This window comes from Pseudorca crassidens, chromosome 12 (genome assembly GCF_039906515.1).
Source record: "Pseudorca crassidens isolate mPseCra1 chromosome 12, mPseCra1.hap1, whole genome shotgun sequence".
NCBI lineage: Eukaryota > Metazoa > Chordata > Mammalia > Artiodactyla > Delphinidae > Pseudorca > Pseudorca crassidens.
This window is the reverse complement of record NC_090307.1, coordinates 84,021,950-84,042,248: the sequence shown is the minus strand read 5'-3', so window position 1 is coordinate 84,042,248 and position 20,299 is coordinate 84,021,950. Positions and strand designations below refer to the sequence as shown.

Here is a 20,299-nt window from a genome sequence, read left to right as displayed (position 1 = left end):
TGGGTACACCTTCTGGGGGGAAAGTGTACCCAAACCAGCTAATGTACCTTAAGCCTATTTAACCCTGCCTGTGGGGAAAAGATTAAGCTAAACTATGACCATCTTGTTAAAATGGTAGGGGATACACAGGTGTTTGCAGCCAGTGGAACTCTCTGAATTATTATTACACAAGAGGAAGCAGAGCATTTAAAATATGTTGATTGTTTCTTCTTTTAGCACTACCTCAGCTACTTAAACAACCTCCGGGTCCAAGATGTTTTCAGTTCAACACACAGCCTCCTTCATTATTTTGACCGCCTGATTCTTACTGGAGCCGAAAGCAAAAGTAATGGGGAAGAGGGCTATGGCCGGAGCTTGAGATACGCTGCTCTGAACCTGGCTGCCCTGCACTGCCGCTTTGGTCACTAGTAAGCTTATAGACTTTTGTTCATGCGGAAATTGAAGAAATTATCTCTCAAATGTTAATTGAGATGTATTTTCTTTTTAATATGCTGTATTAAAAAAAAAAGAAGAAGGAAAAGGAGAAAAGAAAGAGCCTGTTCAACCTGGAATTGTCAATAACTTCTAAAGAAGGAAGGTTTTTGCAGTGAACAGAAGTTAATGAAAACCTTCTGCCCAAAGAGTCTGCCCCCTGGTGTCACTATTTAGCATTACCATCCAAGTACACGGCCTCTTTCTTTCTTTACTTCTAAGAATAACGGCCACTGAATTAAAAGGAAATTAGGTCATTAGGCCAGAGATTCCCAACAGGATTTTTCAGAGGTAATAATGGGGATGTAAAAGTTATTTTCAGTATTTCAAAAAGCCAAAAGGAAGTTGTATCTTTACTGCATAAAAGACTGCGTGGCTTACCGAACGTCACGTTTGTGCTTTTGGTTGGAATTCAGGCAGCTCAGTGCGTGACAATGACTTATGCCATTGCTAAGATATGCCTGTGATTTTAATAAATAAAAATTGGAAATTGATCAGTTATTATTTAGTAAAGACTTAAGAGGATAAAAGCTTTCAAAATATGGAGGCTATTTTGGAAATAATGAAATAATGTGAATGAATAATGGTGAAAAGGTAGGAAATTACTAATTGAAAGAGTCTCTCTGCCTCCCCTGTGGCTTTTTCCCATTTAAGAAAAATATGGTTTCTGCCACAGGCATCTTTGAATAGAGACTAGAGTGTGTTAATGGAAGTATAGTGTTCCAAATTCAAGAATTGAGACTTCTACCCCTTGCTCTATGGCCCAGGCAACAACCAGGAAATTCTATTAACTTCTGGTTGTCACATTTTAAAAGGGACATAGACAAGCTGGAGCTTGTTGGGGGGACAGCCTTACTGGAGGCATTCAAAGCCATGTCATATAAATAGTGTGGGAAGGATGTGAGAATGTTTAGCCTGGAAAAGAAATGATTTAGCCAAGCATGTGTTTGACATCTTCCTGTAGTGAAGGTCATGTGAAAAGGGCTTAGATTGATCGAGGGTGTGACTACTAGAGAAGATAGGGAGCTGGTAAGTGCAAGTTAAAGGGCAAAACATTTTTGCTCCTTATAAGGAGGAGGTTTCCTTGTATGGAACCCTCTGAGAAAGGTGTCAGCAGAGTGCTCATGTGTGCAGCAAGGGTGACATTAAGGGAATCCAAGTGTCAGATTGATACTTGAACCAAAAAATGTTTAAGGGTACTCTGAACTTCATGATTTTGTGAGATTCCATATTATCTTTTAAGAGTCAACTTCTTTTTTTCTGCCCAGCTTTAATAATCTCTTTGATCAGGGCCTTTCATGTTTTATGTACTCATAATAAATAGCAGCACCATTTGTAATATTTGCCAGTAACCTATCTCTGTGTTACACACAGCTTGCCCTAGGGTTTGGAAATTTGTATGCAGTCTGCTAGATACAAGTAATTAATCTGTTGATGAATTTCTCTATATTTACAATATTATCAGTGGATAGGCAGCTAACTGTATGGAATTAATTACTAATTAATATCTGATTTACTCAACTCCAGGCTTCTTTATTTTTAGTCCTGGAGTTATGGGCTTGTATAAATCTTTCTCACTTAGCTAATAGGATTGTGAAGATTTCTTGAAAATCTTTGTAGTTGCTTATTGAGCATCTACTATGTACTAGGCACTGTTCTAGGTGCTGGGGATCAGGAGTGAAAAAAAAGAGGAAAAAAAATACCCCTGTTCTCATGGAGCTTACAGTGGGGGAGATAAATAATAAACAGCACTAAACATAATTATAATGAATCAGGTAGTGATAGGTCAGGATAAGAGATTAGAGAGTGATGATGGGGAGTACTATTGTTTTCATAAGTAACACTCTTCTTCCAGATATACACACAAATCACTTATTTGTCAATTTGTAAATTTCTGTTTAAATAGTAAGGTAGCAACTTGGCCCTCCCTTACCTCTATTAACTTAATATTTGAATAGAGATTTAAAGGAATTGAGGGAGTGAGTAATCTGTGCATTATCTGAAGAAAGAGTGTCCTTATTAGCTAGAACAGCAAGTTCAAAGGCCCTGAGGCAGGATTTACTTGGCATGTTTGAGGAGGAGCAAGTAGTGCGGTTAGAGTGCTGTAGTAAGGGGGGATAGAGGAGGACGGGGTTGTAGAGGTGGCAGGGGTCAGAGAGTTTAGGGTCCTGTAGGCCCGAGTAAGGACTTTGGCTTTTACACTGAATGACATAGGAAGCTGTTGTTTAGAGGCTACAGATCTTTCTGCTCTGGCATTTTGCGAACGGTAGACAGCCAATGCATTTCAGACCTTACAACCAGTTTGCCTCTTGCTCTTTTACTGAAAATTTTTATCAGAGGCTTTTCTGATTAGCAGCAATGGAAAACCATAGGTTCTTTAAGGATTTGCCAGAAACTTTGAAGTTTCTGTGTTGGTAATCTACCTTTTCTTCCTACCTGAGAAAAATAGTCTTTCTTTAGTCCTGTTTTAGCATACTATCTATACAGTTCTCCCAAAAACCTTTTTTCTAAATGTAACATTATTTATTTGGTCATCAGATGTTCAACAAAATTAAATCAACTGATATTTATTGAGGGCCTGTGTGTAAAGATATGCTTCCTGCTTTCAAATAGCTTATATTCTGGTGCCTCTCAGCATTAAAAGGGATTTAAAAGAAATGTAAAATAGGTAAAAATGTATCTGGTTTCTTTATTCAAACAGGTAATTATTGAGGAAGAATTCAGCTGTTAATTGATTGTGTGAGGCTGTTGCTCGTGTTGATAGAAAATTTGACATTAATTTTTCCCTATGTAAGTGCTACCCATAGAATTTCTGATTCTTTTTTGAGATCCTCAGTGATCCAGTATTTATAGAACTTCTGTGCCCTCTGCAGGTTGAAGAAATAAAACTAACACAGATTAAATAAATAGAGGGTGGTGCACAGTAGTATTTAATTAAGCACCACAGGCAGGTAGCATTTCTGTGGGCTTTTTCAGAAGCGAAGGCCCAGTGGGGCCAAGAACAGTTGGCTGAGTTTCCACAGAAGTTGCGAGGTTGGGGGACACATCCCAGAGGGAGGGGAACCACATGAGCAGAAAGAAGACATCTCAGAAGGGAAAATCCTCAAAATACTTTTAAAAACTAGTATTGAAAAAATTATAAAAGTATCAGATCCCATAGTTAAAAAAAATTTTCAAATGATGCAGAAGCGAAGGCAATGGAAAGTAAAATCTTACATCCTCTCCTTGTCCCTCCCCTCAGCAGTAGACAACTAAAAAAAAAATCTTAGGAGCTGGGATGAAGAAAAGCCATTCTTTCATGTCCCTTTTAGTAGAAGTCCACCTTAGAAGGGACATGTTCTGTATCTCCACTGTTACTGTTTCTTACCGCTGGGGGAGGGGAGTGCCTCTGAGGGAATAAGCCCGTGGTTTCAACTTCCAACCCAGAGGCGTGCACGCTGGTGAATTACCGTACAGATGACTTCCTGTTACTGTTGCTTGTACATGTTTGTGGTGGTTAATGAGTTATTAATGTTCAGTCTGTCATTAGTCAACAGGCAGAGCTTGCCCTGCAGGAGGCGATTAGGATTGCCCAGGAGTCCAACGATCACGTGTGTCTCCAGCATTGCTTGGTGAGGCCACCTTCCTGTCTTGGAAGTTCTGCCCTTGGGTTGAGTTGGCTTTCGAAAGGGCCCGTTTGAATTGGGAGGTCCTCAGCAGTGGTGGGAAACTAGTTAGGGGGTCAGGGAAATTCAGGAAAGGCAACCCATGTTTATTTATGTTTCTTAATTCTTGATGTCCATTTTACTTTGGAGGCATTTCTTGTCTACAAGTTTTAATGCAGCTTGCCATGCAAAGCTGCCGCATCAAGTGTTGGCATTAACAAAGGTGTTTGCAATACTGGTAACTGGATAAGACCTGGTCCTGTCAAAGCATCTTCACCAAGCACAAGTAGAACACAGACTTCAGCAACCACCTGAGCATTTCACTTTCTCAGTTACAGGCCATATGGGGGCTTCATGCTTTTTTTCTGGAACATTTGCCACTCACTGCTCTCAGAGGTGAAGAAGATAAATGGCTTGATTATTTCAGTCTGATGGTTTTAATATGTTTGATGGGTTTCATTTAGGTTTATAATTTGTGAAAGTGTATTTTAGAGGATTTATCTTGTCTGTTGTTAATTTGTTCTTACAACCATGCTGATGCTTTCAACAGAACATTAGCCATTATTATTGTTATGATACATTTTGATGACTTCTCTTGCCAGAGCTGGCTTTATGTGCTGGGACAGAAGAGATCCGATAGCTATGTTCTTCTAGAACATTCTGTGAAGAAAGCTGTACATTTTGGGTTACCGGTAAGGCTCATCTTTCTGTGAGATTGTTTAAACAAATGGTATGGTTTTATTCTTGGTAGTTTCATGTGACCTTAATTATTAAACCACTAAATTCTCTTGATGTGTTTCTCTCTGCTCCCTTTATCCTAATAACATCTGTGAAAGTTGCATTTATCAACTTGATGAGATCTTTGTTTAGTTTATTATCAACACTAACTTACACATATTTATTTAGAAAATTTTTAGGGAAGGCTTATTTTTAAACCAGGGATTGGCAAACTCTACAGCCCATGGGCCAGATCTGGCTCACTGCCTGCTTATGTATGGCCCTCAAGCTAAGAATGGATTTTACATTTTTAAATAGTTGGGGGAAAAAAAACAAAGAAGAATATGCGACATAGACCAACTGTGGCCTGCAAAACCTAAACTATTTACTATCTGGCCCTTTACAGAACAAGTTTGCTGATCCTTATTTGAAATAATAAACAAAGCCAGGAACCAGTAGACCTGACCAGCAGATTTGTCCTTTCTCATTTTGAGTAGCAGGGAAGGACCTGAATTATATTCCTCGATGACAAATACTGAGGGGCATTGAAAGGGCATAGTCTCTACACATGAAATAGTAATGACTGTTAGAATCTAGATTACTATTGCTCAAAGAACCTTATTCTGTCTAAAAAAAATTTAAAAATAAATGATAGACTTCTTAAGCACAATTTTTGTTACGGATTTAAGTGGACTTTTTTTAGTTGAGCTTTCATCCTTGAAAATTATACCAGAAGTTAATGAAAAGATAATTATGCTCATAATAGGCAGCCTTTCTTAATCTCCTACCACATAATGTGCCCAGCACTGTTTGATATATACTATTTAATTTTAATCCTTAAAATAATTCTTTATGATGGGTGTGATGCCCATTTTACAGATGGGCTTGTCTAAGAAGCTAAGTGACTGGCCCCAGGTCACATGATAAATGGCAGAGGCAGTGCTTAAGTCCAGATCCATTTAATTTCAAAGCCCTGGCTCTTCCCATTGTACTATTACCCTCTCTTCCATCCCCAGTTTTTCAGGAACATATCGCATACGGGTCAGGGTCAGGCTTACAGGTACTTTCTTTTTAAATAGTGCTATCATTGTGCATGTGCTGAAATGAAATATGCCAAATTTCTGAAGAGCAAAACAAAATTTTGTCACGTAATCTCTATCATGAGTCGTGCGTATGTCTGTCCCCTTAGTACCTCGCCTCTCTGGGAATACAGTCCCTAGTTCAGCAGAGAGCTTTTGCTGGGAAGACCGCAAACAAACTTATGGATGCACTAAAGGACTCCGACCTCCTGCACTGGAAACACAGCCTGTCAGAGCTCATCGACATCAGCATCGCACAGAAAACAGCCATCTGGAGACTCTACGGCCGCAGGTGGGTCTTCAAGGCTATGAGGGCACGAATCCTTTTATAGATGAGCTGAAGCCAGCAAATGGGTTCTGTGAAGGCCAAATGGATGGAGGTTGTTTGTACAGGGGATTAAAGAAAGCGCTTTAGAATTTTAAAACATTTTCTACTTTGCACAGACTTTGCAAAGATTTTTCCTATGCGCATTTTTATTTACTCCTCCCAACAGCTCTGGGAGGTAACTGGGGGGTGATCTCCATTCCAGGATGCATAGGACAAGGTTCACAAATCTGATCTGCCCCAGATCACAAACGGATTAACAAGCGACAGAGCCCAGACTCAAGCCCAGGTCCTCTGACTCCAAGCACCACGGCCCTGCACTCTGAGATGGGAACCTCTCTTCCTGTTGGCCAGGAGGCATGGGCCACACTCACTCAAGCCGAGCACCCCCTTAACCCAAAAGCTGCTATGTAAAGAAAGTTGCTTCCCTGTTGCCCAGGGTGTATTCTCTGGACTGTCTCCAGCTCTGTGTGTAACTCCCATTTAGCCTCCTGTAGCCTGGAAGTAAACTTCTGAACCAGATTTTTAGTCCTGGAGCTACCTCACCTAGACAATATGCTGTTTCTAGGAATTCAGTCATGAAAGGAAGTGCCTATTTTATCAGTCTTGTTTTTGTACTTGAAATAATTTTTGGCACGATGTGGTCTGAAACAGCTGCAGACACTAGCCACTGCTTCCACTGTCAGAGCAGCCAGTGCCAGGATGGCATCAGGTCTGAATTTACCCGTGAAAACTAATTAACATACTGTGACCACAGGGAAAATTAGAGGCAGTGGGGCGGTCTGGAGCTTGGAGCTCCCAATTGTGCCATAACCACTACGTTTTCTTTGGGGCTGCACATCCAGGATGCTTTTCTGCTCTCCTCGTCCCGAGGACAGGAGAACTGGCTTTGGGAGGCAGCTGCTCCCCGGAAGCCAGAGCCTGCTTCCTCCTGTTTCCACCCAAGGTAACTGTAGGGTGTGGCTGAGGGCAGCCTGTGTCTCTTGACTGATGGGGCTTCCTGTGTCTCCTCCCCAGCACCATGGCCCTGCAGCAAGCCCAGCTGCTGCTGAGCATGAACAGCCTAGAGTCGGTGAACGCAGGTGTGCAGCAGAACAACACGGAATCGTTTGCTGTGGCGCTGGGCCACCTCGCCGAGCTGCACGCGGAGCAGGTGGGCAGGTGGCCGGGCCCTGTGCTTCTGGAGCCATGTAGGCCCCGCCATTTCTGTCCTCTAGTGCTTGAGAAAAGCACTGGACGGGTCTGGTTGGATGCAAGTGGTTGGAAGGGTGAAATCCCACCAGTAGAAATGGACTGGGTGTGGAGTCTGCAAGGTTTGTTGAACTTGGGATCTCTTTCGGCATCAGGGAAGAGAGTGAGAGGTCAGCTGTTTCTATGTACCAAATGGAATAAAAAGGAGTCTTTGAAATTTAGGGTGGTAGAGCTGTGTTTGTTTGTGGGAAAGGGAAGAACATAATAAGAGTACAGCTAAGATGACAATAGCCAAGGTTTGTTGTACATTTGTCCTGTGCCGGGCCCTATGCTTAGCGATTTACATGTATCATCTTCCTGATTCCTTACAGTAGCCTCGTAAGGTCAGCTTTATCATCACCCCTATTTCACAGAAAAGAAACTGAGCTCCAGGGAGCTAAATCCCATACCCACAGCCAGTAAATGTCAGTGTCAGATCTTCAACCCAAGTCTGATTGACTCCAAAGAAAGACAGTTGGAATAGGGCATTACCTTTACTTACAGCCCAAGTAATTTCACACGATTCTTTTTATAGGGGATTGATTAAAGGGTCTCTCATGATGCTCTAGGCTTCCTTTCCCCTTTGCTCAAAAGTATCTTCTTCCATGGGAAAAGGTCAGGGAAAGCTCTTATCTAAAGCCCTCCAACTAACTTGCTGCCTTGCTATAAGCACATTTCCTTGATCATATTATTTTCTCCACCTCTTTGTGGTATAATAATGATCGTTAGGTTGCATCCTAACACTCAGTATTCCTTAATCTGCATCCTAAAATCTTTGAGTGGTTTCCACCCCTTTCAGAAGTCTATAAATACTTCCCTCTACTAGACATACTTTAGCATTTTACAATCCTCTAAGTGGCTGTGTAAACAAAGGGCATGGATGGGCTCTGGCTGATGGCGTCTGCCTGCACCTCCATCAGCTGCTATCTTCCTGTATCTGGGAAGCAGCGCCTGAGCTCTCTGACATTAAAACAGCAGACCAGCTGCTCTTGCTGTTTGCTTTCCTCCAGGAATGTTGCACATTAATCACTTTCTTGGTCTTTTTCCCCCCTCGTAGTGGTTCTGGAACGTCTTTAACGTGGATTCTTTTCCTCTGCTGGTGCCTTGGTTAAGTGGAGCGTTTGTAATAAATGAGTCAGTGAACGTTCAGTTAGGCATTTGGTACGAGCCTCACGTTGACTTTTTTCCCCCAACAACTTTATTGAGATAGAATTCACATGCCATACAATCCACCCATTTACAGTGTCCCCTTGTGACTTTTTCAAGTAGGATTCTCCCCACTGACCCCAAGCTTAAAGAGTGGAATAACTTCCCTTTGGTTCTCTTTGAGTGATGTAGGGTAGAAATTATTTCATCTCCTGGAATGGAGAACCGCTTTACGAAAATCTGGTCTTGGCTCAATTCTTTAGCCTTAGCTTTCTCCAAGTTCAGTTGTTAACAGTTCTGTGATTTTTTCTGGGGGTAATACCATGCTCTTTGGGTCTGTATTAATCTTTCTATCTCCGGGCTTATGTGAAAGACCTGCTGACGCCATTGTTGCCTGGCTCCAATGGATGTGCTAGGAGACCTCTAATTATACAGCTAGAAGACAGTCAGTGGCCACTTTATTTCAATTCAGTCTCTTTCCCCACCTCTTCTCAACCTGCCTTAGAAAGACTTTTCTAGTGTCAGAACATTGACCATGTAGATAAACCCACTGAGCTGATGACTGTCGCATTTTCAATTATACAGGTTAGACTTACACCTATGAAATTAAGCTTGGCCAACTGCGGAGAAGGCAGTTTTATCATGAATTTCTATTTGCTCTTTTATTTCCTTTGTGTTGTGCTTCCAGTTGTGTCCTGAAACTGATCTCTAGATAAACTGGATGCTGCACTTTGCTGTGGTGGTGACTGGGGCTTGGGTGAACCTAGAAGGAAGTTATGGGGTCTGAACTGCTGTTTGTGAGCTTCCTCCTGCAGCCCAGAGGAAGTGCTAAGAGATCCGGCCCCCTTTACTCTTTCTGCGTAACTCTGGTTCATCGTGTCACATTCCTCTCCCAGCCTCAGGAAATGGCAGGTCACAATAGGAATGTTTTGGGGGAGTGCTGCCGTGTGCACTGTTCTCTCTACTTGGCCTGAAGGTTTGACAGCCATCTAGATCCACACGCCCAACTCCGTATGGTAGTCATGAAAATAATTGGCAAGACTGGCCCGTTAAAATCACAAGAATAAAAAGATTAATGATCTTTTATTATAATTCAGTATACTTTTGACTTAATTCACTTCAAATGGAAGTTCACCTGTGGTCTAACTGAGCTTCTATATAGACTGAAGATATACTACCTGACCAAAGGATAGGGACAAATTGAAAAGCTTTTGGGGGCTTAATAAGATAGACATTCTAGCAATATAAGAGTATAAAAAAGACATGAACATGTATTCACAGAAAAAACATAAATGATTATAAAACATGAAAAAATTTCAATCTAGTCATTAAAGAAATTCAAATTAACACAGTGAAATAACCAATTTCATCAAACAAATAGGCAAAGAAGCTAAATATCAGGGGAGGAGAAAGGTGTAGAATGCTGGTATAAGAGTACTTGGTATGGGCTTCCCTGGTGGCGCAGTGGTTGAGTGTCCGCCTGCCGATGCAGGGGACACGGGTTCGTGCCCCGGACCGGGAAGATCCCACATGCCGCGGAGCGGCTGGGCCCGTGAGCCATGGCCGCTGAGCCTGCGCGTCCAGAGCCTGTGCTCCGCAACGGGAGAGGCCACAACAGTGAGAGGCCCGCGTACTGCAAAAAAAAAAAAAAAAAAAGAGTACTTGGTACATTTCTGTATGGTAATTTAGTAATATACCTATCAAAAAGCTTAAAAGTGCCTACCATTTAGCCCAGCAATTTTACTTCTAAGGTATTATCCTAAGGAAATAATTGGACAAGTATGCAAAGATGTATCCACCAAGATAATCATTCTAGCATTTTTAAAATGGAAAAAATTGGAAACAATCAAAATATCACAAACTAGGAGTTTTTGGTGTTTTTTTTGCCGTACGCGGGCCTCTCACTGTTGTGGCCTCTCCCATTGCGGAGCACAGGCTCCGGACGCTCAGGTTCAGCGGCTGTGGCTCACGGGCCCAGCCGCTCTGCGGCATGTGGGATCTTCCCGGACCGGGGCACGAACCCGTGTCCCCTGCATCGGCAGGTGGACTCTCAACCACTGCGCCGCGCCACCAGGGAAGCCCGGAGATTATTTTGATTGGACTATAATTTATTTACCTAATAAAATACTGTGATGTATAGATTTATTTGTTGACACTGAAAAGATTCATTCATTCAAAAAATATTTATTGAGTACCTACCATGTGGTAAATAGGCAATTTACAAAAATGGTATGTATACTTATTTTTGGAATACTTATATGTTTTATATTCATGTGAATATGAGAAGTTCAGAAGGATATGTGCCGAGAAATTACTGTGATTATCTTTGGTGGGATTAAAAGTAATTTGCCTTTTTCTCGTTGTTCACATGTATTTCGTAAGTTTTTTTCCTAGAGTGAACATGTATTACAGGTGTAATTAAAAAACAATTTTTTTAATGTACAAGTGAAATACATTAGAGCCTAAGAGAAATGGCCCCTTGATACTTGACAGTCTCTGCCTAGGGTCATCAGGCTGCTGCGCCAAGAACAGGTGAGTCATACTCATGTCCTGTGAGTGGGATCGCAGGTGTGGTGTCAGCACAGGCGTGCTAAACAAATCGTGGCTTTCTATTTTAGGGCTGTTTCGCTGCAGCTTCAGAAGTGTTAAAGCACTTGAAGGAGCGATTCCCACCTAACAGTCAGCATGCCCAGGTAACCTGCCTTTTGTGTGTCATCGATTTATTTTTGAAAATACCATTTTTACTGCATTATTGTCAAAATAGGGTATTTTAGAGTCTCCCCTCAGCCTCTTGTGTCTTGGTTCCTTTCTGTGACGTCCGTGCTTTGAGGTCAACATAGGAGACTCTGTAAACTGCGTTCCAGAAGGCTGAGGAATAACCTCTGAGAAAAGATTAAAGTAGGGTACTTTTTTCATTCCTGTCTTCGTGGTTTTAAATTAGTATTCCCTATACCTCTAACTGTATGGGAGTAAGCAAAGAAATCATCAGTGTCCTTTGATAGATCAAGAATTAGGTCTCCGTTTTGTTACTCTGTTTTCTCCTACTTGGCAGCTTTAACCTTTTCCTCCCAGAATTGAATAACCTTTTGGCAAGATGTATGCAGAGGGAATGAACTTTATAAAGCAGTCCTAGGCACTCTGTTCCTTTTTGCACCAATTTCCATCTCTGATGGGGCCAAGAAAACTATTACGAGGGGCCTCTTTCTCTTCTTCCCCTTACCAAGTTTCGTATTAACTAAATTAGGGAATTTGAAATCATGAGAGACCATGGCCTGGGAATCTCCTACTGTTGGTCCCTGAGCTGGGGGTAGGGGGGCTTCCGTTCACATGGGTTGCTGGCCCCACCTCATTAGATATGGTGTGAATGCCCGTCTGCTTATGAGCTGTGCTGGGATCTCACTGCTGCTGGCTGTGATCTGAATTCAGAGTACCCAGATGGAAAGGTGGTAAGTGAACAAAATAGAAGCTAGCACCCAAGGATGCTGTGGGGAAAAAGAATTAAGCGTGGTTCTGTGGTAGTGCTAATGTGATGGAGCAGTTTCGGTTACTGTTCTAGGCATGTTTTAAGAAGGTGCACAGTAAAAAAAAAAAAAAGACACAATTTAACTCACATTCTAGAAGAAACATGTATGGCTGATAAAGAGATGAAAAGATGCTCAGCCTGACTATTGATCAAGGGACATACAAATGAAAAAATAAGGAGGTATTTCATACCCATCAGACTGGCCAAAAGTAACATATCTGACACCACCAATTGTTGGTGAAGGTGTGGAGCAATGAGTCATGTCATACACCGCCGGCGGGGAGTGTAAACTGGTGTGACCCATCTGGAGAACAAATGGGCACTGTGTTAAGGAGAAGGTGCATATGTCCTACAGCCCAGCTTTCCCACGGCTTGCTGTATACCCAGGGTAACTGTTGCACAGCACAGGGGGTGATGTAGGGGAGTGTTTGCTGCAGCACTGTTCAGAAGAGTGAGAAAGTGGAAGTACCTAAATACCCATCAACACAAGAATAGATAAGTTGTTGCATATTCATACAGTTGAAAACTATTCATCAGTGAAAAGGAATGAACTAGAACTACTTGTATTAACATGTTTAAGCCTCCCCAAAATAATGTTGAGCTTAAAAGCAAGTTGTCAAAGGATGCATACAGTATGATGCTATTTATTTATACAAAATTTAAAAACATGTAAGATCATACTATATATTGTTTTTTTTCATACTATATATTGTTTAAGGATAAGTAAATATTTTGTAAAAGTATAAAAACATGATTGGGGGGACTTCCCCAGTGGCCCAGTGGTTAAGACTCCTCGCTTCCAATGCAAGGGGTCTGGGTTCAATCCCTGGTCGGGGAACTAGGATCCCACATGCCGTGCGGTAAATAAATGAATGAATGAATAATCAATCGTCATAGATCACTCATTAAAAAAAATTCTTAAAAAAAATGGGAATGATAAACAACAGATCAAATGCTTCCTTTGAAAACAGAAAGAGGAGAATGGAATTTGCAAAGTACCTCAATAATGTGCAATAGTATCCAAAGCAAGTAAAGCAAAATGTTGTGATTTGACAAAGTTGATGGTTGCTATACACGTTTTGTTATTTTATTCTTAGTGCTTTTTCACAGACTTGAAATATTTAAAAAAAAATTTTTTAATCTAAAAAAAAAGTGTGTGAATTGTAAGGATATTTGTTAAGCAAGCGAAAATACTTTTATATTTCTGTTGAATAATGAGGTGAACATCTGCCATTCTGTTCTTTTTTTTTTTGGTTGTGGTGCGCGGGCTTCTCCTTGCGGTGGGTGGCTTCTCTTGTTGTGGAGCACAGGCTCTAGGTGCGCGGGCTTTAGTAGTTGTGGCTCGTGGGCTCTAGAGCACAGGCTCAGTAGTTGTGGTGCATGGGCTTAGTTGCTCTGTGGCATGTGGGATCTTCCCGGACCAGGGCTCGACCCCGTGTCCCCTGCATTGGCAGGTGGATTCTTAACCACTGTGCCACCAGGGAAGCCCCTGCCATTCTGTTCTTAACTGTGTTTTTTTTCTTACTAGTTATGGATGCTGTGTGATCAAAAAATACAGTTTGACCGAGCAATGAATGATGGCAAATATCATTTGGCTGATTCAATTGTTACAGGAATCACAGCTCTTAATAGCATAGAGGGTGTATACAGGTAAGAAATTTTGAAAACTCCAACCCCAGAATGAAGTAGTTCTCAAATGGCTTTATTCTTATTTGTTTTGTGTGTGACTTAATTGATTAACTTAGGAAAAAAACTTTTTTTTCTATTTATTACCTATTTATTACAGACCATTAGAAAATACAAATAAACAAAATGGAGAAAGTTAAGTAGTACCCAGAGATAATCACTAACATGCTATCTATAATTCCAGACTTTTTTCTTGTGTGCTTGTATGTGTGTGTGCACACATGTGCTCACACACACACACATACACACAATTTTTTTTTCTCTTTTAAGAAAAATTATATCAGACACAGTTATTCCCCTTGGGAGGTTACAATTACAGTCTAATTGAGGAAATAGAGATTCTAAACCTGAAAGTGACTCTGCTTACAACCCTTGCAAAACATCAACATAACCATTTGTGTTTATTTTGTTTCTGTGTCAGAAAAGCAACTGTACTACAAGCTCAGAACCAAATGTCAGAGGCGCACAAGCTTTTACAAAAATTGTTGATTCATTGTCAGAAAATCAGGAATACAGAAATGGTGATCAGGTAAGGGAGGGCTTTTGTGCATCTCACCTAGGTGGTACTTTGTGCTGGTTATTGTCATCCCATGCCTTCCTCTTTGTGGGCAGTGTCCTGCTGTCTGTGGCAGAGCTGTACTGGCGATCTTCCTCCCCTACCATCGCGCTGCCTGTGCTCCTGCAGGCTCTGGCTCTCTCCAAGGAGTACCGGTTGCAGCATTTGGCCTCTGAAACAGTGCTGAACTTGGCTTTTGCCCAGGTAAGCTGATCTCTGTTTTTATAGCACATATTTGTGCTCAAGAACTGGTGAGTCTGTTACTACTCTTTGGTTTTGAAAAGCGTAGTAATGAGCTTTTGCTTCTTAATATTGAAATCTGGGAAGGTAGTGTCACTGTGCAAGCCTTCCATGGAAGTCTGGAGTTGTGAACTTGGTGACAAGCTGACACCTCCCAGTGGTGCTGGCTTTACCGAGCTGTGTATTTACTAAGGAGGATGCGCCTCTTCATTGAGGACATTTGCATCATATTAATGACTTAGCTGGCCCAGAGCTGTGCTTGATTTAACAAGAGAATGAGTAAGGAAATGAGAAAGTCATGTGTTCATTGAAAGGTTTTGGAAGTTAAATTGTATTTTATGTTTGTTTTCTGTCTCCCCCTGTAGAATGTAAAGACCATGAGAGAAGGGACTGTTTTTTCCCTGCTATATCCTGTGGTACCTAATAGGATCCACACATAGTAGCTTTTTAATAAATATTTATTGAATGAATGAATTTTGAACTTACTGGAGGAATTTACTAACTAAAGCAGAGGTTCCCCAAACCATGCATCAGCATTATTGGGGAGATTTAAAAAATATCTGCATATCTGGCCTTGCCTCAAACCTACAGAGGCAGAATCTCTAGGGGAGGAGCCTAGGAGTCTATTTTCCTTACCAGCTTCCCCAGTGATTTTTTTTCTTAATTAAGATAAAATTCACATAACATAAAATTTACCATTTAAAAGTATACAGTTCAGGGCTTCCCTGGTGGCGCAGTGGTTGAGAGTCCACCTGCCGATGCAGGGGACATGGGTTTGTGCCCCGTCCGGGAAGATCCCACATGCCGCGGAGCGACTGGGCCCATGAGCCATGGCCGCTGAGCCTGCGCTCTGCAGCGGGAGAGGCCACAACAGTGAGAGGCCTGTGTACTGCAAAACACACACACACACACACACACACACACAAAGTATACAGTTCAGTGGTTTTAGAATATCTACATTATTTTGCAAACATCACCACTGTCTAATTCCAGAATATTTTCACCACACCAAATAGAAAGCCCAGACCCATTTTTTCTAAAGCAGTCACTCCCCACTTCCTCCTCCCTCCAGCCCCTGGCAACCGCTAATCTATTTTCTGTCTCTGTGGGTTTGCCTGTTCTGGATATTTCATATAAATGGGATCATACAGTGTGCGGCCTTTGTGTCTGGCTTTTTCGCTTAGCATCATGTTTTCAGGATTCATTCATGTTGTGGCATGTGTCAGTCAGTTCTAGATTCCTTCTAATGGAATACTGTTCCATCAGATGGATACACTACATTTTGTTTATACATTCATAAGTTGATGGACATTTGGGTTGTTTCCACCTTTTGACTATTATAAATAGCTCTTAACATTGATGTACAAGTTTTTTTCTGGATATATGTTTTCATTTCTCTTGGGTATACTTAACAGTGGGATTGCTGGGTCATATAGTTCTTTGTTTAACTTTTTGTGGAACCACCAAACTGTTTTCCACTGCGGCTATACCATCTCATATTCTCACCAGCAATGTATGAAGGTTCCACTTTCTCTCTATCTTTGCCAGCACTTGTTATTTTCCATTTTATTAGTGTGAAGTTATATCTCATTGTGGTTTTGATTTGCATTTCCCTAATAAGTAATAATATGGAGCATCTTTTCATGTGAGTACTGGCCATTTGTGTATGTTCCTGGAGAAATGTCCAAGTCCTTTACCCGTTTTTAAATTGGGTTGTCTAATTTTAGTTTTCAGTTGTAAGAGTTTTTATATATTCTGGTTGCTAGACGCTTATCAGATATATGATTTGCAAATATTTTGTCCCATTCTCTGGGTTGTCTTTTCACTTTCTTTTTTTTTTTTGTGGTACACGGGCCCCTCACTGCTGTGGCCTCTCCCGTTGCGGAGCACAGCCTCCGGACACGCAGGCTCAGCGGCCATGGCTTACTGGCCCAGCCGCTACGCGGCATGTGGGATCTTCCCAGACCGGGGCACGAACCCGTGTCCCCTGCATCGGCAGGTGGACTCTCAACCACTGCACCACCAGGGAAGCCCCAGAGATTCTTTTATTTTTTAATGTTTGCTTTTACAGCTATAAATTTTCTTCTGAGCACCGTATCCTATAGGTTTTCACTGCATCCCATAAGTTTTGGTATGTTGTGTTTTTGTTCATCTCAAGGTATTTTCTAATTTCCCTTGTGATTTCTTCTTTGACACTTTGACTATTTACGAGTGTGTTGTTTAATTTCCACATATTTGTGAATTTTTCAGATTCCCTTTTATTACTGTTTTCTAATTTAACTTCATGTGGTCAGAGAAGATATTTTGTATGATTTAAACCTTTTAAAATATGAGTGTTATTTTGTGGCATAACATATGGTCTATCCTGGGAGATGTTCCATGTACATTTGAGAAGAATATGTGTTCTGCTGTTGTTGGGCTAGTTGGTTTATAGTCTTGCTCAAGTCTTCTATTTCCTTGCTGATCTTCTGTTAAGTTTCTATCCACTATTGAAAGTAGAGTATTGAACTCTGAAACTATTATTGTTGAACTATTTCTCCCTTCAGTTCTGTCAGTTTTTGCTTCATATATTTTGGGGTTCTGTTGTTTGGTGTTAATATGTTTATAACTGTTGTATCTTCTTGATGAATTGGCCCTTTATCAGTATATAATGTCCTTCTTTGTCTCTTATTACAGTTTTGACTTAAAGTCTATTTTGTCTGCTATTAGTATAATCAGTCCAGCTCTCTTTTGGTTACGGTTTGCATGGAATATCTTTTTTTACTATCCTTTTACTTTCAGCCTATTTATGTCTTTTAATCTAAAGTGAGTCTCTTATAGATAACATATAGTTGTATCATGTTTGCAAAAATCTGTTCTGCCAATCTCTTGCTTTTAATTGAAAAGTTTAAACCATTTACATTTAATTTAATTATGGATTTGAAAGGATTTACTTCTATTTTGCTATATTTTTCTATATGTCTTACATCTTTTCTTGTTCCTCCATTACTGTTTATTTTCTGTTAAATGGATGTTTCTAGTGTACCCTTGTTTATTTTACTATATATTTTTGAATTTTTTAAAAGTAGTTCCTTTTCTCCTAGTGATTCTTATACAGCTAGTTCAACCTTTTTGAATCATCAATGTAAAAGATTTTTGTAAAGACAGAAACCTTTCTATAATGTAAATAATTACTCCCTCCCTTATCTATTGTAGCCTGAAACCGATTGCCACACATTATGTTTTCTAAGAGTGTGGTGCACATTAAAGATAGTACATGTCAGGGAGAAAGTAAGCCAGACATTGCCATTCAGAAGAGAAGAGCCAGAAATGAAGCCCTTCCTGTAGTCGGCAGTGGGTGTGGGTGTGTATAGCACCATGATGTTTCTTTTTCAGCTCATCCTTGGAATCCCAGAACAGGCCTTAAGTCTTCTCCATATGGCCATTGAGCCCATCTTGGCTGACGGGGCTGTCCTGGACAAAGGCCGTGCCATGTTCTTGGTGGCCAAGTGCCAGGTGGCTTCAGCAGCTTCCTATGAGCCACTGAAGAAAGCAGCAGGTAGGAAACCATACAAAGATTGTTAGGTAATACTATTACAGAAAACTTGTAAAGAAGAAGAAAAGACATTAAACTTGGGACAGTATTTAAGTTTTGAGTGTTCACAAATATATGTTATAATTTCATGCAGCATTTAAAGTGCTTTCACTTGCATACTTGCATGAAGGTTGAGGGCAAGTGAATTGTTATTTTAACCCTACAGAACTAGGTGTGAGGCTGGAAATCAGTACTAAAGACTTAGTGGTGTTTTTTTGTTTGTTTGTTTGTTTCTTCTCAAAGAGTAGAATGTAAAAGTTTCTGGTATATGTTAAATCAATAAAAATAGATATTAAGCTTCGAAAACTATATGTGAAGCATTGAGTTAAATATGTGTGGTATTTTCCCCATTTTCCATCAGTTCTTGAGGCCGCCATTGAGAACCTCAATGAAGCCAAGAACTATTTTGCAAAGGTCGACTGCAAAGAGCAGATCAGAGACGTCGTTTACTTCCAGGCCAGACTCTACCACACCCTGGGGAAGACCCAGGAGAGGAACCGGTGTGCGATGCTCTTCCGGCAGCTGCATCAGGACCTGCCCTTTCATGGGGTGCCCTTGATAAATCTTCTCTAGTGAGAACATCCCCACTGGACCACTGTGCAGAGTAGATGATTTTGGACTTGTTCATACTCCCTCCCTCCATATAAATGATGTATTTGATATCTGTCTTATCAATAAACTGCATTCTGATTAGTTTGTCTTATTTTGTTGCTAAAATATACGTATTTGTTTTTTGTTTTCCCTTTTCTTTCTTTTGATAGCAAAGGATACCAACATTCTGTTAATAAGTGGCTGGTTTATTAATAACTTAGTGCAAGTGTTAAAGATTATGTTCTCTCTGGGCAAAGTTGCCAATATCTTATTAGCAATTGTGCACACTCTCCACCAGTGTGTAAATTCATTTTGCACCTATGCTCAGACAAGAGCTCTTTCGGGTATTGGTAGATCTCTTGAGGGGGTTGGTGCAGGTTTTTCGGAGGCTTGGATTTTCCTTTGGAAGCTCCCCGGTTTTGTTCTGCTGGACTGGTGCTTGGGTTGGGTCTGTGTGTACTTGCAAGCACATGTCAGTCCCTGACTGGAGATTAAGATGGGAAAGATCTTTTTATGGTTTTTGGACCAATGACAAGAAGCATGTTTCAGTCACTTTCTGGGTGTTGGCTTTCTCATATCTTCTGCATGGGTATATTTTTTCTATACTTAATAAATCAGGGATGATAAGGAATTCATCATGAATGAGGTGATTATAAGTTGAGAAAGGGTCTGAAGCTCAGAGGTATGTGGATGCTATCACTCAAATATACACTGATTTACATATCTCAACCCTGCAGAAGCCAGTTATTGCTCTGTTTGTGTATTTATCTTACCCTTCAGTGTTCACAGAAAAATCCCCGTGTTTCAAATCCAAAACAGCAACCAGGAACCAACCAAATTTTGCAGCTTCTATCAGTGGCTCTTTCTCTGTTAAATTTAAACCTTCGGATGGGAAATAATTTATCCCCAGAGCTGTTCAAAACAGTGTAAAACAACTCCCACTCATTAGGGTGCGTTTGCTGGCGAAAGACAGCTGCTCTGAAAATAAGAGACTCAGTGTGGAGATAAAGACACTAATTAGTATGTTGATGTTTAAAAATCTTTCCTTACATTTATTTGAAAGGTTATATATGTAGATGGTAAAAATTAAATATTGTTAAAGGCTGTATAGTAAGATGTAATTCTTCCTCCCAGGAAGTAACCATTATTAATCAGTTTCTTTCGATTCTTCCCATATATTCTCTAATCTGATGTCATTTTTGGTCAATGTACTTAAGCTCCTTCCAGTCTAAGAAGTGATCTTACTCTGCCTCAGTGTAAGAAAGTTCAAGAGATGGGGTGACATAAAAACTAAACATCATTACACCTGACCAGGACCAGCTACATAATTTGTGGGGCCCAGTGAAAAGTAAAATTACAAGGCCCATATATATATATATATATATATATATATATATATATATATATATATATAATTTTTTAAATTTATTTATTTTTGGCTGTGTCAGCTCTTTGTTGCTGCATGCAGGCTTCCTCTAGCCGCGGGCGAGTGGAGTAGCGGGGGCTACTCTTCGTTG

The 20,299-nt window shown here is 40.7% G+C and overlaps 1 protein-coding gene across 3 annotated transcripts in view; it reads left to right on the top strand.

The window, feature by feature from the left end:
• Positions 1–18,884, top strand: part of ANAPC5 (anaphase promoting complex subunit 5) — a 38,375-nt gene extending 19,491 nt beyond the window's left edge. For 2 of the 3 annotated variants that reach the window (XM_067700911.1, XM_067700913.1), the window contains 11 exons: positions 217–407; positions 4,001–4,082; positions 4,718–4,807; positions 6,022–6,203; positions 7,254–7,389; positions 11,231–11,305; positions 13,664–13,785; positions 14,243–14,350; positions 14,434–14,581; positions 17,993–18,155; positions 18,553–18,884. In XM_067700911.1, the coding sequence (XP_067557012.1) occupies positions 217–407; positions 4,001–4,082; positions 4,718–4,807; positions 6,022–6,203; positions 7,254–7,389; positions 11,231–11,305; positions 13,664–13,785; positions 14,243–14,350; positions 14,434–14,581; positions 17,993–18,155; positions 18,553–18,764 (1,509 nt within the window). In that variant the 3' untranslated portion in view covers positions 18,765–18,884. Of the gene's footprint in view, positions 1–216; positions 408–4,000; positions 4,083–4,717; positions 4,808–6,021; positions 6,204–7,253; positions 7,390–11,230; positions 11,306–13,663; positions 13,786–14,242; positions 14,351–14,433; positions 14,582–14,982; positions 15,057–17,992; positions 18,156–18,552 lie in introns of those variants that run through there. The other variant, XM_067700912.1, reaches the window with a different exon arrangement.
• Positions 18,885–20,299: the final 1,415 nt, after the last annotated feature.